Source organism: Pholcus phalangioides, unplaced genomic scaffold, assembly GCF_987345545.1.
Source record: "Pholcus phalangioides strain wild (caught in Gottingen) unplaced genomic scaffold, Ppha-v1.0 ptg000015l_1, whole genome shotgun sequence".
Taxonomy (NCBI): Eukaryota; Metazoa; Arthropoda; class Arachnida; order Araneae; family Pholcidae; genus Pholcus; species Pholcus phalangioides.
The window spans coordinates 113693996-113721488 of NW_028301608.1; the positions used below are offsets into that span (position 1 = coordinate 113693996).

General features: G+C 35.1%; 1 protein-coding gene across 1 annotated transcript in view; it reads right to left on the bottom strand.

Annotated features, from left to right (window-relative positions):
• The window catches only part of LOC149077630 (receptor-type guanylate cyclase Gyc76C-like), a 245037-nt gene that overhangs the window by 39871 nt on the left and 177673 nt on the right, over nucleotides 1-27493 (bottom strand). The window contains exons 9-15 of the mRNA XM_089245179.1: nucleotides 26679-26757; nucleotides 19793-19895; nucleotides 18822-18980; nucleotides 12414-12518; nucleotides 10875-10946; nucleotides 8192-8357; nucleotides 7340-7489 (exon numbers count right to left, since the gene is read on the bottom strand). Coding sequence (XP_089101305.1) covers nucleotides 7340-7489; nucleotides 8192-8357; nucleotides 10875-10946; nucleotides 12414-12518; nucleotides 18822-18980; nucleotides 19793-19895; nucleotides 26679-26757 — 834 coding nt within the window. The remainder of the gene's footprint in view (nucleotides 1-7339; nucleotides 7490-8191; nucleotides 8358-10874; nucleotides 10947-12413; nucleotides 12519-18821; nucleotides 18981-19792; nucleotides 19896-26678; nucleotides 26758-27493) is intronic.

The window sequence follows — 27493 nt, forward strand, 5'->3', positions numbered from 1 at the left end:
ATTACAACAGCTTACAAATGGCCTTTATTTCATAATCAAATTGTTAGGAAAATTTTGATATCCTTTTTATTTAGTAAATAGTGAATGTTAATGCTCTAACTAGAGTGAAGAATGTCACTCTATGAAACGTTTAAAGTTTATCAAGAAAGAAAACAATAATTTGATATTTTGAAATTTGTTTTTCCTTGAATTTTTTGCTATTCTTTCGAGTTTTTTTTGTTTTTCCAACCGTATGCTTGACTGAAAGTTCTACCAATAGATGACAGTAGATTAGTTTCGAAAAGTTTTTAAAAAAAAATTTACTAATAAAAGGAAAATTTTTGAGGAAAATTTTGCTCGTCGAAATTACCATTACTGATCTCAGATGACTGCGCAAGAATATCTGCTACTGCTACTTTCATAACTCCCACCGTAGGTTTTTGTGACCAGAGGTTTTGTGTTTGTGTGTTGAAAATACAAATTGTTTTTGTCAAATCAGAAACATTTTTTTTTCTACATTACTACAATTTTGTCAATGGGAACTAATATAAAAAAATAGAATAGTTTTTTATCTTGTCGCGGGCAGCGCAAAATCCACTCGCGGCCTTCAAAAAAGTGTAAATTATCGAGATTTCTGCTGAAAAAAGTGAAAATAAAATCACATTTAATCGAATGTTGCAACTAATAATTGACAAAATACATTGCTCCATACATTCATATCAACACGTGCGATGTCATCATCGACTTTCCCAATATCGTAGTCAAATATTATTTACAAATTACTTTTTTATACAAAAATTATTAATTTATCGGATGAATTCCATATTGTATTCATCCTCCCTTAAATATTTTTATTTATATATATATACTGTATATATATTTTTTAAATTTCAAAAATCAAAGTAATTACACGCAACTGTATAAAAAAAAGATTTGTAACCTCGTGTTGAAACACATTAAAAACATCAGTATCAGGTGTTTTTTCGGTTTCACTACACTTTCTTTTTTTCGATACACTATTCATTAGTGGTGCATTAAGAAATTTGCTACTTTTCGGTCTGACGAAAAAAAACGATGGAAAGAAATTCGCGAAATTATTCATAAAAAAATGTGTTACCCATTAACATGAGTTACATAATCTTGAACATTTCTTTATGAATAAAAAGTAACCTCTAGTATATCTCGCGCGAAGTTTTTGCTTATCATTTGAAACAAAAAAAAGCAATATGTTACTTGCTAATGGGCTTTTTCTTTCTGTCCATAAAAAATCACGGAATAAATGTAAATGATGCCAACACTGTCTCATTAAGAAATTTAAATTCATTTTATCGAATAAACTTAGCCATGAATATTTTAATATTTATCCAGTTTTGATCATTAATTTTACCTTTCTTTCTTTCACTTTTGGTATTGCATATCAAGTAAACAGGTTATGGCTTAAAGCATGCATTTCCTAATGTATATGCAAATATTTATTTATCCATGTTAATTACGAGCATGATGTACTTGATCACCTGGATACAAAAAAATCAGCGCAGCATCAATAAAGCAATGTAAGGCGGGAAATATCCATATTTTGCAGTGATAGAAAGTGAAACTTTTTCAGTTATATTGTTGAAGTAAATTAATTTTTTTTTCAAAAATTTGAAATTATTAGTCAGCATATGTAATGTAAAATATTGGGTTCCCGAAGGTAAATTGATACTCATCTAAACAACCAAAGGATGCTCCGAGGTGTCGCGAGTTCGATACCCGATTCGTCCTTTTCAGAATATTTCCTGACGCAGAGGTACAGCTAAGAAGACGACAACATGACCACAGAAAAATATTGCTACCGAAGGGGGTCTTCCCACCGAGGGGTTAGCGCCACAACCTCTCTCTCGGCGAAATACGCAAAAGAGACAAAATACCGGTATCTGCCATTCGAAAGTGGCAGAAAGTGCAAATTCCGGTGTAATTATCCCTTGCGTGCAGGAAATGAACGTAGTCCACAAAATAGATGAAATGAGATTGCATATTAAAAGGCGGAATAAAAGCTGTGAAAAAATAAGTACGTAAGATATGTGCAGGGTGTAACTAAACTGATGATCAGAACTGCAGTGGGTGATAGAACTCGCCAAAACAAACAACTTTCACCCTATAATGTGGAATCGGAAAGCAAGTGGTGAGCCGCGATAAAGCGCTTTATCTGGAGTTGCTAGTCTTTCGCAGAACACATCATTCAGCTGTTATCCGTCGTCGATGTGGCAACTGTATTGCAGCTGGTGGTAAAGATTGTTTGTCCTTTATTATTCGTCTTTACCGTGCCGTGACAGGACACTGCCATGATAATTATACCAAGTGATCTAAAAGTAACGGGAGAAGTAAAAATCAAAGTTTGATTTTTGATTTTACGAATTATTCAACCCTTTAAGTGGTTTTGAAAATTGACCGGACCAGATTATAACTGCCACATTTGAAACTGTGAAAATTTCGCAAATTGTCATCTATTTTCAAGAGTACCTATTATTTTCTTCCGATTACGAGCTGATAACTGCTCTCTCCGCCCCAACAAACAAGAATATTTATGCACCCATCGCTTTAATTTCCCTCACTATGACACAAAAACACATGCCAGGACGTGTGTGACTTTCTAGGAAGAGAAATACCGTTCATTGAAGGGGAAAAAAATCGTCTTGCATTATTTATACCGAACGCATATTTCTTCACAGTACTGAAAAAAAGCGGGGAAAACACACACAGCCCCTTTTTACTCGCTGCTTCTCTTATCTAACATTGATGAAGAGTTGACTCCGCCCAATGGCAGTTGATTGATTTGGGGGGGGGGGGAATGGAAAGCATGATAAAAAACACCTTCAATGTGTTTTTAGAATCCAAGATATTTCGGGGTGGCTGAAATAAAGCAGATCAAGAGATATCTCGCGATTGCCGCTGAAAGGGTTAATAATTCGAAAAATGCAAACAGCAAAACGATATGGTTTTTACGGTAGTTCATATATAAAGGCGTGAGTTTTTTATACTCTCAATGCCGTAAAATTTTATTTTCATGACAGTTACATTTGATATCGAAAGGAGTGCTATAGTTGTGTCAGTAGTTTGTACAGTAACGGGTATGTATAAATTTCTCCGCTACAGTGCTGCTACCTGGCAATCAAAAATTTGACTATTATGGTAAAACATATTTCGTTATCAAAAAACTCCCTATCTTTACATTGAATACTGAAGGACCGGACACACCCCGTTCCCCATTTCAGAGCCATAATTTTGTAGGAATTTCTGTGAAAATCAGATCGTCTTCATTTCAAATAATTATTGAATACCAAACTTTTTGTTTATTTTGGATCTCTCAGTATGTGGGAATTGTGATGTTGTTCACATCTTTCCAACTAATACAATGGGTTAGGCTGGGCACACAGTGGTTAGACACGACAAGACAAGACAGCTTTAGACAAGCTTAGTCATTGTTGTTCATGTTGATTTATATGGCGCAAGGCCCACCGGTTAGTCAAACAAACTGAAACGTTGCGCCATACAAACCAATGTGAACAAAAATGACTAAGCGTGTCGGAACTTGTCGTGTCTAACCGGTGTGTACCCAGTCTAAAGCTCGTTATTTAGATAATTCTCTGATCCTAAATTTTCTCTCCTGGGAATCGAATCCACGTCCTCTCAATTTTCTGGGCGAGCGCACTAGACCACTACACTACAAAGGCAAAAAAATGCGTATTTTGTAAATTTCAATTCTTAGTATATGAGCAATATTTTTGTAGTTTTTAATGCATAAAATATCTACGTCATGCAGAATATAGCCTCTAAACGTCATTGACAAACGTAAAACAATGTCGAAATAGAGAGTTACGGCCAAAAAAAAATGGAAAAGGCATTTTTACCAAAAAAAGGTTTAAAAAATGGGCCAAAAAAAAGGCATTCACATGGAATTTTGCCAAAACTTTCCGGGCTCTATTTATGGCCATTATACTATCAACCTTTTATGCTCGAGTTGAGTGAGTGATTCATGAGTGAGAACTAAAATCGAGAAACTGACAGAAAAAATATGGCTTGTTGAAATCTCCGGATTTGGCCATCGGAAATAGTAAATGAGATATTTTTTTCGTCATCCAACAACAACCGAGCAAAATTTTATCCGTATTTCGGAACTTTCTAGAGATAATAACCTCTTTGAATGATTTCGGATAACGAATAATTCGTGTCCCTTTTCTTGGGCTACTATCAGAGAATTCGAAGATGATGTCACCTCCACTATCCCCAGGGAAGCCTAATCGTATGACTGAAAGTATGGAAGAAAACCTAATGTAATATCAGAAAGCCTCTCTCTCAGCCCTATTTGAATGAAGACAGACGTAAGTAAGTGTAGTTGTAATTAAAACATAACTATATACAATTATTGACTAATTTTATTACTCTTTAATTTTTGCTTGTACTATTTTTCATTTGCTAATTACGTATGTTGTATTACATCGAATCACCTCTGACCTAATCTTGAAGCATCACAAGCACTTCTTTTTTGGCATCGGCATGAAAGTATCAACTTGGCTTAACTAATAAGACAGAAATTATAAACTAATATCGAACAATAGAGTGTGTAACGGCAGCCGACTTTCAGCCAATTTTCCAAACCTTAATATCTCAGTTTTTAGTTATTTTTCTTTTGGTCCATTATAAATATCATAATAAATACCTTTTTTAGCGCCTATTTTAAACATTTTAGTGCCTTTTTTTAGCGCCTGTTTTAGCGCCTATTTTAAACATTTTAGTGCCCTTTTTCCTGCCTATTTCAACAGTTTTTAGTGCCTAAACTTCTAGTCAGTAATAAGTATTTTAGAATATTATACCATCTCAACAGTGAATCCAGCCTATCCCTCGAGGCCGTAGCTCAAGAAGCTCAAATTGGCGGAGAACTTCCCCATCCCCTTATACCAAAGTATTATATTTATTAAGAAGTCAATAATGCTCTTACCCGAAAACCAGATGAAGGGTATAATAATCAAGGTGAGTCAATATTTATAATTCATAATTGCTATACGAGAAGAACTCAAGTTTTCAAAAGTTTCTATTGGTGTCTGAGCCGTAATTGAAATAGCACGGGCATGTCACATGGATTATCAGAGATTTCGGTTCTATCGGAAGAATTTCTGAATTAAGTTGAGTATTTTGAATGTGATTTAAAAGTTTCTCTGGGTTATTTCACAGGAAAAGGAATGAAGATGCACTTATATTATCGCTGTATTCCAAACGTTATAAAGATATTCGTGAATGAATTCCATCTTCTCTTCTGTGATCAAGATGTATCTTCATATGTGATGATTACTATGTTAAAATACATTATTATTCACGTAATTCCAGAGCAGTTTCAATCGATAGTTTTATAAGCACTAAAATAAACAGGTTCCTAATTTCGAGGAGTAAATTCAAGCTGTTATTTCTTTAACCCTTTAAGCGGTTTTTAAAACTTCCCTGATTCGCATTGTAATTGCCAAAGTGATAATGCTAGAAATTAAATCTTGAAATTGCCACTAGTTTTGAGAAGAATATATTTTATTTTTCCCATCCAACATAAAACAACAACAATAATAATAAATGAGGAAGAGGAAAACTATCGTTTTCTGTTATTTATGCTGTAAGCAATATCCCCCCTCATACTACCTCTAAGGGCAGGGCCGTCATTTCAACATTTTTCCAGTGGGGGGGGGGCAAAGCACATGTACTCAATGTATGTATATATATATTCCCCCCTAATGACGCTCTCCCTAAATGACGGGCCTGTCTAAGGGAAAGGGAAAACATCGTCTCCCTACTTCTGTTATCAGACTCTGAACAGAAGCTGACTCGGTCCACTGCATTTGATCGACTGTTTGAAGGTTGGGATGGAAACCATGTTATCAGTTAAAGACTGCTGTACAGAGCTAGCTAGGCTCCGAAGCATTGCCGAAATGAGAGGGTTTTAAGAACCCGAGATATTGCCAAATTGCCAAAATAAAGTGGGTCAAGTTAGACGAGGTATCTCGTGATTGCCACTGGAAGGTTTGTAGTTGCACTTCTTATACTATTGTGCGGAATTTCTAACGAATTGGTCCACACCGGAACGTGTGTTCTGAGTGTATGTATGGCCCCAAACATATTTATCGTTGTCACAGTTATGCTTGTTTCATTGTTTCATGCTCTTGCTCTCTAGTGCTGTCATCTGTCTTCCATATTTTGAATTAGATACGTTAAATATTCTTGGATTTTCATTTTATATAAGTACCATGTTAAAGGTATTTTTCTCTCTCCGGAGAGACTTTTTTCAAATAGGAGACCGGCTCACGCATTTACGCATTTGAGGTTGAAAAACCGCAGACCGACATCAGAGTACAACAGATCCCCAATCGTAAACAATCGCATGCACTAAAAATCCACGTGATTTCAACTCACGTCTTAACTGGTGGATAAGTGACAACTTTTTTCAAAGTACAACACCCAAAACACAAGCTTACGCATCACTTTCCAGCATGTGCCATACAAGTAATTCGAAGGAATGCGTACAAAATTATTTTACTTGTAGTATACTGTATATGCTGCAGACCAGTGTTTCTCAAAGTTTGTGTCGTAGCCTCTGGTGGGAGTCGCGGCGAGGTGGAGATATTGACTTGCGTGTCTTTTATGCTTTGAAGTGGTTCTTTTTATGCTAAAATATCTGTACCAAACTATTCTGGGAAGCCGTAGGCGCCGCAGGTGGCAAAAGATTGAGAACCACTGGCGTAAGCGAATTGAAAAGTATGGCTTATAACAAGAGCCTCGTCGTTTTGCAATGTGCCTAGATAATTTAGAAAAGTTCTATGACTTTCTATTCAGACTATAATTTTTAGGTTGATGATAATGATCCCATACACCTTCTTCCCAGAGTGAGAAAATTTTCAGTTATTTTCCAAACACAGCCTGGATTCGTCTAGACTTATTGCAATGAGCCTGAATGTTCAATTAGTATACGAGACATACACATTTCTTCTTTTCACTGCACCCTAATTCAGGTGGTACGCGAAAGTAATAAAGCAAATCCATTCTGCACTTGGAGAAAGTCATATTGTGTATTTCGGTTCCCTTCTTGATCACTGGCAATTATGTTTCGGCGACAGCATATTCAGAGGGTGCGATCTATTGTTGGTCGTCTCAGGTTCAATAGAGAAAGAAGTTTCATTTGCCCATACACATGAAGCGAGCTTTCATGGTGGTAGAAGAGCATCGTGACACTGCACTACTGGCGCTCCACACATACGTGATGTTTGTGCTTTTGGAATAATTTTTTTTTTTCGAATCAAAATACTTCAATTTTTACAGCAATGATTGTTAAATAATAACATACCTTTTGGTGTTAAGCAGCAATTGCCGAATGTTCCTTGGCGCAGCATGATTTCGTGTAATATTATGGCGAACGCGTAGATGTCACTTTTTTGAGTGCCCTTTTGGTAAGTGCTTGGATCTCGCAGAAGTTCCGGCGCCCTCCATAATTGATCTGCGAATTTGAACAAAAAAAATCATTCGAATTCTCTCATCATCGGCAAACAAATATATAATGTTAATGTATGATATTGTTACGAATATTATGTAAATAATCATTATGTATCATGTATTGTCATTTTTCGCCTGTGAATAACCATTAATGTCTCTGTAAATATCGCAAAATTGGCAGGTTTGGCAACAGCGCCGATAGGTCAGTGACGTCATGACGCTAGGAGTGGGGAAGGCTGGGAGCTCACGAGAAGATGGTAGAATAATCTCGAAGCTTTTCACGGCAACTGTAAAGTAGTGCCACGCTTCCTCGGAACTAGAATCAGTGTTTCTCTCCCTCTTTCTAGAACCTCCATTTAACTGTGAGGTTCCGTCGAAATCGCCGCTTGTGAATACGTCTATATAGGTGTTCTGTACAATATATCTGAGATTTCCGTGAAATTGCTGCGCGGTTTGTCATCTCAAGTGCTTGTGTGAGAGACATTATCCGGAACAATATATTTTCATATTTATTGAATTGTTGTCTTTTCCTCTCGTTCATAGCTAAAAATTTCCAAATTGGTCATTTCTGAATATTCCTTAAGTTTTATGAGAGGATAAATACAACACACAGGCACGCTCTATATTAAATTTTATTTTTCTGTGTATTTTTTTATGGAATATATGATGTATATTTGGGTGATACTTTATCAGAAACCCTCATTACCTTTGTAGAATTGATAACTGAGAGTTGATTCAGTTTCGGCGGCACCGTGTAAATCTCGGAGACCGAAATCTGTGACCTGAAGAACCCAGCGACTAGTCACCACGCAGTTGGAAGACTTGAGATTACCGTGTACTTTGAGGTCTGATTCGTGAAGAAACTGCATCCCCTGATGTAAAAATGATAATGAATGACATTTTTGCACGTGGAATATGATAAGACATATGCTTGAAGGCATTAATTTAAAAACAATTTAAATCAAATATTTCTGGAAAATGTTTTCTGAATTTCCAATTTCTCATTCCTTAGCGATTTACAAAGTCCGGAAAATCATTTCTACTGTGTATTTCCGAAATATACTCGGAGTACTAGGAACGCTCATTAGAGACCATGAAATTTAATGTTTCATGTGATGCGATAAATTTTTAATCTTACATGATGTCCTACATAATTGCAATTCTCGGTGATCATGTCTGCAAGAATTGCGCAATACTTTGTTAACTTTTGTCCTTGGAAATTCCATGCATGTGATGGTAGGTGTGTGTGGAATTTCATTATATATATATATATATATATATATATATATATATATATATATATATATACATATATATATATATATATATATATATATATTTCATATTCTATCCCCCTGCATAGTTACGTGTACGTACAGTATTTGTGTGTAAAAGGACGCAACATCTCCCCGTTAAAGACTCTTGCCGTAGAGAGCAACAGGCCTACAACGGCATACTATTCAATCATTACACTTCATGCATAGTTAGAGAAATTGATGGCAGATGGCATCACTACATATAGCAAACATTACACAGAAATAAACTTCACGGAAGGTTCACTACATGCACACACACACACGCGCGCGCATTCCAACATGTACGAAATCGTTAGAAGTTCCGAAGAGGAATATGGACGAGGGGCACATGTCTGGTTTAGTAGTAGCAGTTCAGAGTACTAGAGAAGGGGACCAACATGATATTAGTTGAGCGTCCCTGTTTTTCTGTCACTTCAGTGTATATCAACTTGTGGTAAGTAAAATGATTATGTTCATCGGCCAAAGTCCTACTATGAATTTTTACGCAAGTTTACGTTACTTTTTTGTGATTAACATTTACCAAATTTTCATTTCATTTAATTGAAAAGATCATAATTCCAGGTTCTGATTCCTTCTTATATGATAACGTCGCATCCAGAGAGTTATCGATTTTCTCTTCTTTATTCACCCCTTGTTTTTAATAAGTAATTTCTGTAGCGAGTTTGAAATTTTAATTTACTATCAGGGAGCTTACATTAAATAATTCTCTCTATGTCACGCGAATGGTTCAAGATTGAAGCTTGGTCCAAACGTAACCATACATATTGCACGAGATGAACGAGCGTAGTCTTTTGAAGATGAATAATTCAGTCTCAACGGATATAAATTGAGTGTTTTCCTTGATAAAGTCAGCATCTGAATATTTGGTGCTTCCCATCGGCAAAACTGGACAGACAATTTGTTAAAAGTTCATTTATAATTTCCAATATATTTTGCAGGAATTGCAATGGATAACGGAAGTCGAGCTGAGTGAGTCGTTTTAGATTCGCGTTTCGAGAGCTTAATATTCTCCTTATTCGTTGTCTCTGTTGCAATAGAAACGGCGACATTGCAACAGAAAAAGATTGCTACTGAGGGAGTCACTACATCAAAGGGTTAGCGCACCAACCTCTCGATGAGTATAGAAGAGGTTGCCGTTAATATTCGGCAATAAAATGGAGGTTCCAGTCTAATTAGCCCTCGTGTGCAGAAAATGAAAATGACCGTGGTGTGACAAAAATGATCAAATATAAAAATGTTTCTTACATTAATCGAAGAAGGGCTATATGAGAACCCCAAACGAATTCTGATTTGTTTAAATAATACTGTCGGCTCTCTGCTTAATCGGATAATCCGCTTAAACGGATAAAATCCCCCGGCATCAAAATTTCTCCTGTAGACAAAGTTCTTTGCTTAATATGATAATTTTAGCCACTTTTCTCGCTTAATCGAATATCGGGCTTTACTCATCAACTGTTAATACATATTAATCACTATACACATGATGTTTTTACCGTAATAAACATTTGGAATTAATAGAAAATGTGTTATTAAGTAAGGTTAATGAAAAAAGAAAAACATTTGGGAGGATGTACTTTCCTCCGAGTATTCAAGTTGTCTTCAATACGCACATTTAAATAGTTTATATTAGTTCTTTGTTGAGCCAATAGAGGACACTGACTTTCAGGCATTGAATGAAAAGTAAGAGACTAGGTATGATCATTTGTAATTCAATATGATTTTTATTTTATTTTTGGTGTCTGATTTATTCGAGAAGCTTTAGTAATATGCATCCCTCATCAGTTTCCAATTTTCAAACAACACTTACGTTGCAAAATACCAACTGAATTATATTTCCTCGCAGAATCGGATGGGCTGGAATCGTTGATATTTGATTAGGTGGGACGGCTGTACATGAAATGTATTTAACATAATCATAAAAACCCAACATGAAACGCTACAGCAAAGTGAAAGGTGAACTATTTCGTTAATTTTCACCATTGCTAAAAAATATTATCTTAGATTTCGCTGCTTGAAGTCATCTGTTGAATCACCAAAAAATTTTTAAAAATGAGAAGTGGATTCTTTCCTTACTTTTATAAGATCGAAGACTAGAGACGCGATGAACATATGATCAAGTTTGATGTCGTCGTTTTCCAATATGTCCTGTGTAGGGGGGAAAATATCAGTGATGAAATTCAACAGAATAGATAGCATTGAAAATAATGTAGCAATTTGAAGAATACACAACTGAGAGAGAGAGAGAGGTTACTCCTTCGGATCATCTTCTATGATTCCAAAGAACCTTCTTTAAACGGGTGTCAGTCGAATTTACGAGAATACTTTCAGTCGTATAATATATAGATTAGCTTTTATATAATCAGAAATGTACGCGGAAATTGCTTTGATGAATCATTTTCATTGTCTTTTTCATATCACTGCTGAAACTCGCACAGAAATAATTGCAATTACCATATACAGGTCAAGGCTGTTTTTTTGCGATCTCTCGCAAAATATATTATTTTCAAGGGTAAAAGTGATGCAAAAGTAATAATTTCATTAGGCCGCTTTTGTCTCGAGCTGAGATTACACTATAAAAGTTTGATAAAAGGTCTTTTATGAAACTTCAAAAAAAAAAAAAAAATCCTTATGGTTACATTCGCTCGCATGAAACCGATACATTGGTTGCATTTTCAAATTTTATAAAAAAACTTTTATGAAACTGTTATAGTGTAATCCCAATAGCGCAATAATAATTTGTAGAATCCGCTTACATTTAACAAGAATATACTGTTAAGATTTCTACAAAATGATTAAAGGATACAATGATATATAACATAAAGATGTGAATGACAATCGGCATTGCAGGTGCTGAAAGACAAGCTAAGCATCTTAATATCGATAATTCACAGCATGAAGGAAGATCTGACTTGGCCGATTGTTAGTTCTCTTGAAACCAAAAGACATTCCTACAACGAAATAGCTTAGATATGCAATTTTTCCCTCTGAATATGATTCCATCAGACATATGCTGACGATTTCAAAATTTTCGATGAGAGATTCGTAAAAGCTTTTCCCAATGGAAGGCTTTTGAAATGAGCTCCAGTTAATAAATTCCCAAGATTATTTTCGCGACAACTGATAGTGAGAAACCGCTATTCGCAAAAATGATTTATAGCTCGGTCCGTTGCTTAAATCTGCCATTTCTGAGCAATTTACATTTATTGAGAACAAAAAACGTTTCTTCGAACCACTTGCACACATTCGTATTTGAAATGGGAGTCGTTTTGGAAGTTAATAATTTTTAGGAAGCCCTTCTCTCTCTCTCTCAAATCTCTTTAGTATATCAGACATTCGTTTTCAGCTGCATTCCTAAAATTCTTTGAAAATTGTTTTTTAATCGTGTATATCCATTAGTTCCAGAATAAAAGATGGATCTCTTCATACTATCGGGCATAAAGCAATAATAAATCGTAACATTACATTACTAAATTCTATGATTAATTATGTGAGATGTGAGTACTGCGTGAGTTAAAATAAGACACGAATTATCAATTTCAGTTTTTATTTAGGAATATTTTAATTTGGAAAGATATATACAGCATGAAAGACAATGTAAGTAAAAATAATTACTTGCAAGCTCCCCTTCGAGCAATACTCCGTTAGAAGAAGAATGCAGTTTGGCTGGACACATGCGCCTATGAATTGATTGATGTTATCGTGATGCATGTCTCTCATCTATTAATGAAAAATGAATTTGCATACAATCGTAAATAATTTACCGCTAAGAAATATCCATTCATTACCCAGATTATGAAGAGTATAATTAGAAGAAAAGGATTATATAAATATAATGACAATAATAAATAATTATCATGCAAATTATTTGATTAAATATTTTAGTTCTAATTAAAGACAAAAAGTAAATAAAACAAATTACATATCTAACCTGGTATAATTTAAACTACCATCATTAGATAAATGGCTAAGTGATAGTGCATTTTAAAGATGCTTGTAAAAGTTATTTTTCTGGTGATGAACTTTTAATTTAAAAGTATTTTTAAGAACAATTCCATAAGTATGAATTGAAGCATATTTTTGGTATTAATTTAATAAAACTGGAATTTAGCACAAAAATATTACAGTTTTGAAGGAAATAATCGTTTTTCGAAATACTATATGTATATTTTCGAATCATGGAAAAGAGCAACAAAATGGTAACGTAACTGCATTAAAGTTATTAATAAAGTTATTTGCCATCAAACTGAGAAAAGAAATCCACATGAACAGATATTTTTGTAACAACCATATGGTTACAACAGGGATAACAAATATGCCCCAGTTGTTAAAAATTAATTATCTGTGTATAATTTATGTATTTTATTTATTTATTCTATTGCAATAGAAGTAAATAAAGAAATAATTATTCACGTAGATCTTGATTCGGAGGCAGTCACGAAGTAATTCCGTCTAGGACGCAGGGCTGGACAACTCTATTGCCCGGGCATGTAAAAATTTAGACCATGCTTTGAATTGTTGTATTTTAGAAACTGAGTTGTTGTATTTCAGAAACATAAACATCCATATTTGTAATGGGCAACTTTTTTCAGCCACCCCATTGGACATTTTTCCTGCTGTGGCCTTGTTTTGATATTTTTTTCGACCACACGCCCGACGCAAGCATTCACAGGTTGTCGCCTTGAAGTGCCGATGAACTCAGAGGGGTGATAGCAGGCATAAGGAGGAACAAATATTGCGATAGAACATGCTATCGCAAACCACGTTTAGTCGAAAATCGAATTGGACAAAAAATCCAATAATAAGTAGACTTTTTTTTCACAGCATATATATAATTCCAACACAGCCGGCGATGTACAAAATAAAGTACAATAAGAGAAGTAAAAAAAAGTGAAATAAATAAGTACAAAAACCATTTACTTGACAGCATGATTACAATACAGCCTCTGCAGCAACGTGCAGTTCAATGACAGAAAATATACGAAGAGAAATGATTATAAAAAGTTGTTCGAAGTTGCTGCCGCAGCCATTCAACAGGCGACGGAATTACGATTGTCGGACTCGCTCAAACACATCGGGTGTGGTGGCACGATGGCCATAGTGACGGGCTCGCATCATGAGGTCTCGGGTTCGAATCTCGCTGTAGTGGCGGTCATGTCTGTCCTTCATAAGTATTTTTGCGGTTTTCACCGACTAAACGTGGTTTGCGATACCATGTTCTACATGATAACGTTTGTTTCTCTTGATGCCTAATGTCGCCTCTCTAAGTTTGTCGCAACTTCAAGGCAACACCCTGTATGTGTACATGAAAAACTAAGTACTTCAGTTTTTCTAGTTCTGTCATCGACGGTTATGCAGTAGTTACTACACACATGCGGGAAATCTTTCATAGAAAAAAATTCATTCTTTTATCCCATTCATGCGTGAACACGAAAATTTTCACTTAGCGGTCTGCAATGAGGAAAAGGTTATACAACCCTCACTCCTGTACAATGAAGGCTTTTGTGTAAATATGTAATTTTGTTGCAGCCTTACAATTCGGCACTACAGTTGAACCTCGTTAACGGGAAACTCATGTTCTGACAACATTTTTCGCGGTAACCGAATGTCTTGTCGGTTAGATAAGCATGACGGAAAAAGAATTTTGACATTCTATTTGCGTTAGTCTGAAATTTAATACAGTGTAAATTTATATAAATACACTGAACTGATCTGAAGTTCTCTTTCAAAACGCTCTCACTTTTCACAATATTTAAAATGAGAAATTTATACACAAGCAGCATTCAATCATTTTTTTTTAAACTACCGTTAACGAGGTTCGACTGCCTGATGTCCTGGTAATTATCAGTGAATTTGGTTAATGTCCCGGTTTTTATCAATATTTTCGCTGTTTCTCAATCGCATGACTCCTTTTTCGACGCCAACAGCGCTGAAAATTATAATTAAACGTTAGAGTAATTTCAAATCTTTTTTGATTGGTGTGACCACACTGGTTTTGAATTTTCTTACACCTTTAAAAAATTCTTTCATTAAAACAAATTTATAACACTTTCGATATTTTTATGCAATTAAATCAATTTGTGTTTAATATTTTATGAAGTGAATCCAGTGATAATATTTTTTTAGCGCGTAAAATTTCGATTCGGACATCTGTTATTTATCGGGGATGTAAATATTTGGAGATTTGTTCATTTCCCTCCTCTAGTAGACGCTTTACACACACATACGTTTCAGTAAACTGTTGTTAGATTTATAGAATTGAATGCATCAATGACAACAACTGCGCAACCGAGTTTATGATACTAAATAGATACAGTGACTTGATATGTGTGTTGACCTACTATACGACAACAACATTTGACAGCTCGAATTATCATTGATGAATCAAGCACTCAATCAATCCTCGCCTGATTAGAACTACGTTTCGCTTATTAATGTACGAGCTATGAATAGCGTCAGATTATTACGGCCCATTTGAAGACCTCCAGAATAGACATCATCTAATTGCTACTTGATGCTCTGCAGACTACAGACAACAGACAGATGTTTCTTCTGGGATATGAAGGTACTTATACAGCTATAAATTATCTGTTTTTGTAATATTTGTAACCCAAACGATAGCCACGCGGCAAAAGAAGACGACCATCAATTTGTGGATATTTCACCATTCATTAGAATACACGCCAATTTCCATGTAAATTCTCAACTAAGGAAATGTCTCATTACGACCACAAAGATACTGACAAAAGGAGAAAGGTGACCGTATAGTCCAAGCTTGTAAATCATTGACCTCTACCATTGCCAGTTTCCAGGTGCGTCCGAGTAGTGCAATGGTAAGATGCTCGTCTTCCACCATATAAGCTACCATCAGCATCCACGGGTTCGATTCAAGGGAAGCACGTAGAAAACAAGATCTTTACCTACAGAACCTGAGGCGACCACTGGTATATGGCACATCTTCATTTCCCACCCAACTCCATTGGTTAGAAGTTAGCGGTGTGGCCGCAGTTGGTGTTCGATAATATAGCAGATCCATTTCAGAAGCTAGATGGCAGTACCTCAACACATTCATGCATGAAAGTTATGTAAATTCAAAATCAGGGGGCACAATAATTATCTAACTTCTGCAGTCATCTCTACAGATGCGTTTGTGACTGTAAGGCCAGTAATGCCTAGGGTTGGTAGTAAGTAAAGCCAAATCACAGAAGAAACCAACGAACAAAGCAAATAAAAAAAAAACATGAAATTTGAGACAACCAATGGGTGCCGTCGTCAGACGATCACCATGAAGCTGACCAGTGATCCCACTTGGGTTGGCTACGAAATCTTCACTAGCGGTTGCTCAGCGGAAAAATTGCATTTGTTGAAACGTTGCGGTCCGAATGAAGCTGAATACCTGCATATGGGGCAATTTCCGATTTCTCTCATTCTGGAACAAATGTCTAGACTGCTCTCTTAATTTGGTTCGCGGTTCTACCATATATGGCTTAAAGGGTAGGTCACAATGAATTTCTTAAAGATAAATTTTGAGTTTTTATCTTCCAAATAGCATTGAAATAAACAGAAATCGATTATAATAACATTTAAAGGTATTTTCTTTCGAAAAATTTACATACATACATACATAAAAAAAGTATTTTCGTCGAAGGGGAAGGCGCATGCCCCCCCCCCAGCCCATCCCTTCCCGCGTACGTTTCTGATCCCACCAGTATGCGTTAGGAGGTAGGGGGCAGTGCTGACAAAAATTTGCTTACGGGGGGGGGGGGAAGGGGGGTCAAAATTTGCTGACGTAATACTCGAACGGCCCCCATAAACACTTGAATTCACCTTGTAGCAACTTGTATTCAATTTTGAGCAGTTTGATGCATTCGTATTGAGTATTTCTGAAAATTCAGGATGATTCTTATCAATTCTAGTATACTCGAAAAAGTTTTTTCTATTATGTGACGAACTTGTTTCCATATGCAAGAAACGCAATTGAACAAAACACACATTCATTACTTTTAATGCACATTCATAGAGCGTGTTCGAAGATGGAAGGAGGATGTTCCAAGAAATCGGAAAATGCAGATAACAAAAAAAACAACAACATTGTGTCCTAAAACACATTTATTTTTCGTTGTTATCTAGTGATGCGATGCAAATACGCAGAAACAGTGTTCGCGCTTCGGATGTCACATTTTTGAATATGTTGAAAGGAAATTCAATTTGTTTTCTCATTTCCTCGAAATACCAAACTTCCTGGAGAAACAGTAATTGCTTATGCACCGTTCCTGGAATCAACGGAGGTTGTGAGCGCAGATTACTGTAAGAATAAACCTGCCTCGTCATGGAAACTGTGATAAAATACACGCTAAGGAGATTTGTATTAAACTCCTGATGTGTTATGATAAATGATAAAATATTTTTCTCGAAAATGCGAGTGTCAAACAATTTTGTAGGTATTCGTTTAAATTGAGAAAACATACGTAATTTGATGATTTAAATCAGCGTGATTTATCCTCAATAAACCCATTCCCTTAAACGATTTCTAAAGTTGATTTCTGGTGGTTTTGGTTTATTCAAAGATGGTCTATTTTATAAATTTTAATAACGTATTTACAAATAAAAGTACACATGTGTGGTTGTTTAAAATGTGTCACTACTTCTGGAGAGCGTTATGCATAGTTACCGATTTTTTTTCCCACTATATTTCCTCAATATAGTGGAAATCAAATATCGAAATCAAACAATCTTTTTATCCTTTGATCATTTTGATCATTTTTCGTCTCACCACGGCTACTTCTGCACACGAGAGCTAATTAGACTGGGACCTACAATGTACAACGGGCCGCTGTGGTGGTCGAGTGGTTATAGTGCCGGACTCGCGATGCGAGGATCCGGGTTCGAACCCCACAGTGGTGGTCGGCTGAAGTTGGTTTTCTGTGGTTCCCAACTTCAAGGCGCAAATGCGAGCCGATCTCCCCGTTAAAAAGTCTCGCCACAGAGAGCAACAGTCCTACAACGGTAAATCATTCAACCATAACACTTCACTCATAGTTAGAGAAACTAGTGGCAGATGGCAGCACTACACATAACAAGCATTACAGAGAAACAACAAAAAACTTCATGTCGGGTTTCACTACACGCACACGCACATTCCCGCATGTACCGATTCGTTGTGGGGGGGGGGGGTGTAGTAGTTGTAGGTAGGGCCTCCAAAAAATGGCTCGGGGATCCATGATGTTCTTAAGTCAGCCACCTCGTTGGGCAATTTGACTGTTGTGGCGTTGTATTTGTATTTGAATTGTCGATTCCGAACGGCAGCAATTTTTTTATACTCATCGAGAGGTTGGTGTGCTAACCTCTTGATGTGGGACTCCCTATGTACTGTAATAATCTTTTTCTCTGGTGATGCCGCCGTTTCTGTTGTATCCGTGTTAGGAAAGTTTGTGACAAGGACGAACCCGGGTATCGAACTCGCGGTACCTGTAAACATCCTTTGGAACTTCAGGCGAGTATCTTATTGACCTGAGCAACTGCGTCCACAATCTTTTTATCGAAATCAAACAATCTTTTTATCGAAATCAAACAATCTTTTTATCGAAATCAAACAATCGTTTCGATAGTATCGAAATCAAACAATCGTTTCGATAGTATCGAAATCAAACAATCGTTTCGATAGTATCGAAATCAAACAATCGTTTCGATAGTATCGAAATCCAACAATCTTAATCGATGATATCGAAAATTTGAAATACCAACCGATGTTATGAAATATATATAAAAAAAACTTCTATCGATAATATCAAATAAAAGGAACAGCTTTTATTGATAATATTGAATAGAGAAACAACTTTAATCGGTGATATCGAATGGAAGAAATATCTTTAATCGATAGTATCGAGAAAAAAAAAAAAACTCTAATCGATGATATCGAATAAAAACCAACTCTAATCGATGATATCGAGTTTAAAACAACTTCCTGAATGATATTTAATTCGCAATAACATTCAAAAATATATTCCCGAACGTTTAACTTACTATTTTCATTTCTTTCTTGGTTTCTCGCTGAATCTCGACAGTTCTTCGATTGAACCGTAACGCTTTTAGAGCCACGACAGTCCCTTTATAAATCGCTGTATGAGTGAAAACCTGGCCAACGCCTCTTGATTCCATAGACATTTGACTTGCGATGCTCGTCTAAAGCACGAAAAATGTCGAAATAATAATTCGTCAATTGATGATCTTACAATAATTTAACGATTATCAACAGTTGTTGTAGGTAAAATATTTCTGAGACGAAAGTTAAAAGCTACAATATTAGAGATCTCGCTTCAGAAGGTTTTCCTGAGATTCAATTTTATTGCTCGAAACTTTACCCGTTTTAAACATTTTCACACTTAATGTAATTTTACTGCATGTTCTAGGCGACAACGTCTTCAGCGTTGTCCACTGTATATACTGAACGGCTTGAAGCTTTTCTTTGTAAAACGGCATCTAATTTTATCCTTTTATGAAACAACAAAAAAAGTCTCAGGTAACGAAAATTTTCTATTTTTCCAACTAATTGGATTTATTTGAACATCGCTTGAGAAAAATAAATTTTCACAGCTATGTGAAGAAAATTAGTAGTAATCTAAAAAAAGTGTTCCGTTCCTTTGACCAATTTAAGCTTCTTGGAAATTTCTTGAGGAAAAAATGCATCAAGCTTAAATTTCACAAGACTTTTCCAAAAAAAAGTTTCAGAAAATTTCTCTTTAAAAGTTGACTCAAAGCATGAATACGATTATGGCTTTAATTTTATTTTAAGACTGTATTTTTCGTCTTACTCTCTTCAGAATATAAAACTACTAATTATAGGTTTGGGGAATGGAAAAATCAGAACTTCTAAGTTTAAAATTACGTGGAATTTTCGAACTTGATAATGCTGTACATAAGGATATATCCAATGTTCTTTGAGGGAAGATAATTTTGAATTATATTTGAATATGTTACATTATTCGAAAACGTACCTTGCTTTCTGAAGAGACGATGCCGCTAGGACCGTATCTTTGGATGTCTTCGAAAGCTATCTTCCACAGAAGACCTGCTATTTCTTGTTCGTATTTCCAGTTTCTTAAAATACATAAATTAGTTTCATTTTTGCTGAATGACAGTGAAATCATTGAGAAAAAAACAACTCTAGAGAAAAAGAAAGAACTGAATTTAAAAAACATAAAATTGAACTGAAACACAGAAAGTGAACTTATATTTCTAATAATTATACATAACCATTGATCAAAATTATCGTTAAAATATTTCTGCACATGTTCTTGATTATATGCGCTATCCTACGCTGGTATGAAGTTTTACAGATCTTGAATACTTACTTTTTCTAAATTTTCAAAAAACAATGCATTAAAAATTATAAAATGGTATTAATGTAATTGAATAAAAATACTGATTTAAAATATATAAAGGAAACTGTTGACTTCATGGGATGAATGAAATGGTTAAGAGATCTCATTGACTCAATTTTATTCAAAGTTTAATTTTTAATTTCAAAAATTTTTTAATCTAGAATTTAATTTTAAATAAGATTGAGTCAAATTTTCACTCTTTTTCTTCATTCCCTGGACTGAACAATTTCCTTTATTTTGAATAAATATTCAATTACATTCATGTAATGCTATTTTATCATGCATGCAACTGTTTTTAATGCATTTTTTTGAAAATTTACAAAAATGTAAGTATCCAAGATATGCAAAACTTTATACCAGCATAGGATAGCACATATAACCAAGAACAAGTGTATAAATATATTCATCTCACATATTTGTCAATGTATTATGCATTCAAGAATGGCTAGCAGTTACCATCACCTTCAGCGCAATTGGTTAATTTTTCATAAATTTTATCATTAGTTGGCAACTTTGCTTGCCTTTGATGGAAAAAATAACTGTAACCGGCCACTTTACTTGCCTTCGATGATTCTTTTGGTTGTAACTGGCAAACTTTACTTGACTCCTAAAATTTCTTAGCTGTAATTGGCAACTTAATTGCCTTTGATAATTTTTTTTTTTTTGGCTGTATGTCTTTATAATGTTTCGAGACTCGGGGACACCAGTTTCGATTATTTAGGGATTATTCCAGGTTGTTGTGTCGCAGGGAATTTTTCAACAGGGTTGCAAATAGCTTATCTTCTGAAGTCGCGAATTTCCCCACGACAGACACCTTCATGAGGAAATATGATAAGACAGAGGGGTAGGAGTAATCAAGAGAGAGAAGGTATCCATACTTAAATTGATGACAACCGGATTTCTATGGGCAGATATTTTAGTTGTTTAGTTACTTCTTTTGGCTTATTATTTTTAGGTAGTTGCATTTAGACGTATGACAACCATAATTTTATGAGCTTTATTTCCCTAGTATACTATTCATTTTTATTTTCTTCTTTTCCCATTCCCCTTGTTGGACAATTTGCCTGTTGCGGTTTCTAATTTTGTATTTGTATTTGGAAACTTGACTTTCCTTTGAAAATTGTTTTGGTAATAACTGGCTGCTCTACGTGTATTTTATTTACTTATTTTTATTTTTTTGTGATAATTGGTGATAACGCGTTCGGATCGCGATTTCCCGAATTTTTATGAAGGAATATGGTCAGCTTATGTATTTACCGTGTCGTGAGTATTAAAAATTTTCTATCAGAATACCTTTCGCTGGCCGAAGGTTGTGCAGTGCACAATGTGCACCCCCTATCATATCCTTTTCGCCCCGAAGGTACACATGTGTACCTTATTTTTAACGGTTTTAATTTATTTTTAATGATCATTTTTTCAAATCAAGACCTGAGGGGCACATATGTGTACCTAACTCAAATGGTCCTGGTAAAGAGGGTGATTCAAATTTATTAATGGATTATTATCATTTTTGTTCTTTTTGAAGGGAATTTAAATGTACAATAAACACAAATCACAGTCAAAAAAACTTTTTAACCCTTTCAGACACGAGCATGAACTGTTTGGAATTTTCAAGATATTTTTGCATTTTTTGTACTCAAAAAATACATTAAAATGTGAATGTCAGTAAATTTTTTTCCAAATTTTGATTTTTTTTTGTCAAGAAATAATTCACTTGATTCAATTTTTTTTTCAGCCAAGATGTTGAGGAGTGCATTTGTCTTCACGTAAAATTTTTCCAGAATTTTATTGCCAAATTTTATTCAATAAATCATGCATTTTGGAGGCACTTTCTCCTGGAAGCTATCTTAAAAAAAACCCCTGAAACTTCAAGTGCAGCCCTCTAATGAAAGCCCCCAAAATTCATACAACATATTTCTAACTCATAACTTACACAATCCCTTAAGTCAGTGCTTATCGCCCTGAGGCAGAAAAAAAAAGTCCACAGTCAGCAAAAGTAACTACCATATTTGTGTATGCATTGTCTGAAAGGGTTAATAATTAGTTTTGGCTCAGGTAAAAGGAGGATATGCCAATTCAGCATGTGGAAACGATTAAGAGTGCTGGAGACAAACACATTCAATAGCAGTTATACATTCAAAAACAATCTGTATCATCTGTATCATTTTGCAAACAAAAATATGAAAATTGAGTTTTTTAATCTTTCTTTATAGAAATTGCAATACATGAACAGTATACTCTCGGCTATTCGGTTTCTGTACTATCCGGCCTACTTAAAAATTAATACATAGTAATTCTCCGTGATTCCAAGCAGCACAAAAACCGGTTTTGTGGGTATTGGCTACGCAAAATTGAACATTAAAAATCTCCCGCGCTGTGCTAGCCACACCTCAAAACCGGGTCGGTTTTCGCGTGGGTTAGAGCGTGAATGGAAGCATTGCTTCGCTGAATAAGGCTAATCCCGGGATTACACTATAAAAGTTTGATAAAATCCCTTTTATAAAACTTAAAAAATCCAACCGATAAAGCTCATAGGTTACATTCGAGCAAATACAACTGATAACCTTATTGGTTGAATTTTTCAAGTTTTATAAAATTACTTTTATAAAATTACTTTTATAAAATTACTTTTATAAAATTACTTTTATAAAATTACTTTTATAAAACTTTTATAGTGTAATACCAGTATTACACTATAAAAATTTGATAAAAATTATTTTATAAAACTTGAAAAATGCAACCCATACTCACATTGGCTACAATCGAGCGAATGTAACTGATACGTTTATTGGTTTAATTTTACAAGTTTATATAACTGAGCTATTGCAAAAATTTTATAGTGTAATCCTGGCCGAAAAGGGAGAAGCCCTCAGTCACCTACATCAAGGACTTTTTCACAAAACTAAAAACTGACTCTTTCATCTTAAGCCTACCTTTTGACATTGGCGTTATCATTTATCAATGAAGTTTGAAATATGTTCAAATAATTTTTCTAAAACTTGAACTTACGTTTATGTTTTGTTTATTTCAAAAGCGTACGGATGCTTTTATGTTTCCTGTAACCAAGACTAGCATAAAAGAATTAAGCTTAAAACCTGAAATGCGTCCAATATTTTGATTCTTGGCCCATTAATTCTGTAATAAATTTTTAGAACGCGCAGTTCAGTACATAACAACCATTTGTTAACTACTCGCTAGTACTTAGAGATAAGACAATATGAATAGGAGGGTTTTAGGTATAAAAAGTGTGTTTTTGATGGTATGATTGGAGGTAGGAAGTGAACACTTTTATACAACTCCAGCTATCCAGCTTTTCTGTTATCCGGCTCATCCTACCACTTCATTACGCCGTATAGTCCAGAGTCTACTGTATTATGTATAAATAAATTTTGGGGAGGAAAAATCAAAATTCTTATTTTAGACATCAAAGGAAGTGTAATTGAAATTCGGATTGAGAATTATGGTTTAGTCTTATTCCTTAAGGTAATATAGAAAAAATCGAGTTGTACAAACATATGAAGTATTTTAGGAAATAGTGATGTTTGCATAATTCGCGCGTGCGTAAGTTGCCATTCAAACAACATTTCCATTCAATAAATACTTATCTACTAAATTCAGACTATTAATGTAAAAATCAACAGTACAAAGTCTATTACTTCTCAAATATTTGATTTTTATCCAATCTTACTTTATAGTGTGATACATGCGCATCTTTTTTTCGCTTCGATAGCAACCATGATGAAGTTTCTCTCATTTTCTATATAATATAGGAATTATTATTATCATCATTATTATTTTTTATTCCGTGATATTTTTTATTCCTCAAACAAACTCAATAAATGAATACGACCAATGCATATGTACATTAATTACCTATTTCGATGGAATCTTTGAAGTTTCCAACGCGATTTCTTTACTTTTTCTGAAAATGTAATTAATATAGTTTTCCCTTCGAATGTTTTAACAACCGAACCGAATTCAATTATTTTGTCAATCTTAATTCTTGAAGATAACTTTTCTCTCTCTGATTTCTTTTGCTCAAGATATTCTTTTCCTTATTATGATAATGATCGAACAAAATACTCATGGGGGAAAAAATTATTTTAATAATAACTTTTCATAAACCTATTATTTTATTCCAGTCTAAGAAAAGCGGGTAATGTTCTACGTCAATTTCTTGTTGTCTTTATGGAAGAAATTGGATGAATCTCGTTATCTTTTTTCACGCTAATTGGAAATCATGTAATTATTGTCCCGTGTGTGTTTTAGTACGATATGGATTCAAAGATGGAAATTAATTTTTCATTTGCTAATTAACGTGACAAATAATTTGATTTTTGATTTCTTTCTTGAAAATGTATCTGACATATAGATGTAAATATATCTTATATATACTACAAGCACCTTCAATAACGAAACACAGCGGAGATGATAAATAAAATTTTAAGATTCAGATATATACATTGTAAATTAGGATCGTACATGTTTGGTATAATTTTCAAATAAAAAGAATGGGTCCTTCATCTCGTGGATTCCCCGGATTATACGTTATATAGAGAAAACGCTTAAATTCAATATGCAATATTTTGTCTGAGAAGTTGGTGTTCGGAAAGAATTTTTTTTAAATAATTCGCCTGTTAATGAAAATGTTAACCATTGAGATTTTATTATTGGTGATAGAAGTAACTACCAGCATTTTATATATGTGTTACATGCGCAAAAGCAGATTGTTATATCCAGGAAACTACGGTAACTGAATCGACCACGTGATCTTGCAACCTGGGGATCCCGTCAGTACTAGAGAGAGTTGATACATTATTTATTTATCAACAATAAATCATAGCTAATAACAGAGGTGGAAATGGATGACATTTCTAAACCTCCATTCCACCAATGTGTCTCATGGTAGGTAAGTCCTGTGTATGCCCATGCTATGGATGCCAGAGTTTAGTCATTTTCAAAAAATGCGCCGCGACAAATTGGCAATTTCAAATCTAACTTGTTTGCGATCTAATATAATTCATGATGGTGGATCAAATTAAAACGGAATAGTTGTTATGATTTGATTTATTTTTGTATGAGCGTAGCGAAATTTGGTGTAGAGGTGGAGCGGGAAAAAAGGAAGGAATCCTAATGCGGAATGAAGTTGCCCTAGATTGTCGTGAGTCTCGTGATATGTAATGGCGATCAACAGTTGTTTTTTTTCATTTGCGAAATTTTCGCGAGTACAGTAGAGCAACGTGGAGTTATTAGTTTTTTAGTGGCAGAAGGAATTTGAGTTCCGAAATGTATCGGTGAACGAAGGCAATATACAGTGAACATGCGATATGTCACTGACTCTTTTGCGGGACTGGCATAAGCGTTTCCGCGAGGGCTGGGGACCTGTGAATGATGATACACGATCCTGTCAAAGTCGTCTCGTCATCATGGACGCTTTAGTGAAAATAGTCGACCAAATGATCAACTCAAACAGACGACGCACAATAAGGGACATCAGCAAGAAAGAGGAAGTGCGTTTCGGTTCCGTTCATGCTTTTATTGCAGAGAAACTCCAATACAGGAAAGTGAGTGCACACAGTGGAAACGACTGTGCAGTCAAACCGAAAGATACCCAGCCCACATCGCCATATGGCAATATCGGCTCATTGTCCTCACGGCTTATTGTCCTAAACGACCGTGCCAGTCCTGCGCACGAGTCAGAGACAATGCATGCTCACCGTGCTCTGCCTTCGTTCGCCAATTCATTTCGTGAACTCAAACTCCTGCCACTAAAAAACGAGCAACACCACGTTGCTTTACTGACGAACATTTCGCAAACGCAGAAGGAAAAAGAAACCGATTGCCTGTTGGATGATACTTTCGGACGACCACCAACATATATCACGTGATTCCGGATGACTATCTACAGCAAGTTCATTCCGCAGTCGAAGTTGCCTTCTATATATATCCCGCTCTACCTATACACGAAAATTCGCCTCGCCCGCACATGAATGAACCAAACTATAACAACTGTTCTGTTTCATTTGCTCCATCCTTTACGATTTACTATCCTTGTGTGTCCAAGATGACGCATCTTCATTTTCACAATGATGATGATTAAGGTTAACTCACAGTTTAAATCTGTGAATTAGCTACTGACAGTGACTATAGATATTAATGTACATTAAATGAAGATGCATTTTTCTTGGATTAAAAATGGTTATTTTTCTTCTTCTCATACGACGTTTACTTCATGGAAAAATGTATTAATACGACATTATATCCACAAGGAAACATAATAGAATCGTTGCCTTTTTATGGCCAGAACGTTGATCACATCAACGTTGGTTAAATCAAAAAACACACAAGATGTGTTTCTGAAATTATTTTTGAAATTTTCTTTCTTACATGGTATTGATTTTTTTCTCTACTTGTTCTGGTCTCTGGAAAAAGGAAGGGATTTTTATTAAGACATCGTATATTTGATATGCAGTACCAAAAAGAAATTAATAATACTTACTTGTAGCAGACCCACGTGACTAGTGTGACAACAGCAAATGTTAACGCAAGTGTTCCTGCCAATACTTCTCTGATGATGTCTGCAATAAAAAAGTGAATGTAAAACTTCTAGATTTGAATATGCATTTTACGTGAGACATATAGAGCTGTTCAAAATCTCCACGAAAAAAATGATCAAAGGAAATACAGAATATTAAAATGAACCACGTAATGGAACCACCATTCAAATATCGCTAAAAAAAGATTACATTAATCCTCGTTTAAAGGAACATACGATATCGCAAGTTTTTATGCATTATTTGCCTGTAATGTTATTTATGATGTCATGAACTTTCCTTAAACTTTCAAAATTTCATCCAAGAGAAAGATATTTTGCCAGGGCCACACTCGACTCAAGGGCCGTTACGTCATAAAGTTGGTCGTGGGCAGGTAGTGCGGCCATTTCACCATTAACAATGATCGTCAAATGTTGGAGGCTACTAGTTCACCAAACACAACTCTGTCATATCGCTATATTGCAATGTACTGTCATAAATTAGATGGGTTGAAAATGAAGGCGCTGTAAATCGGTAGTGGCCTGATGTTCGTTAGGGGAAAATACCTTATCTACATCATCCGTCAGGTTTTAACCTAGGATCATGCTCGTAGACGAGCATCTTACCACCAGGCCACTCGGACGTAATGTTGGGGCCTGGAAAGTATTGAAGGCTGGTCAAGTACTTTCCAGCATGGAACCAAAGTCAAAGAGATGCTGCCTTCCTTCCCGATCTTCCAATCCGTCTGGCCTCACATTGGTTACAGAACGCCTACAGTCAC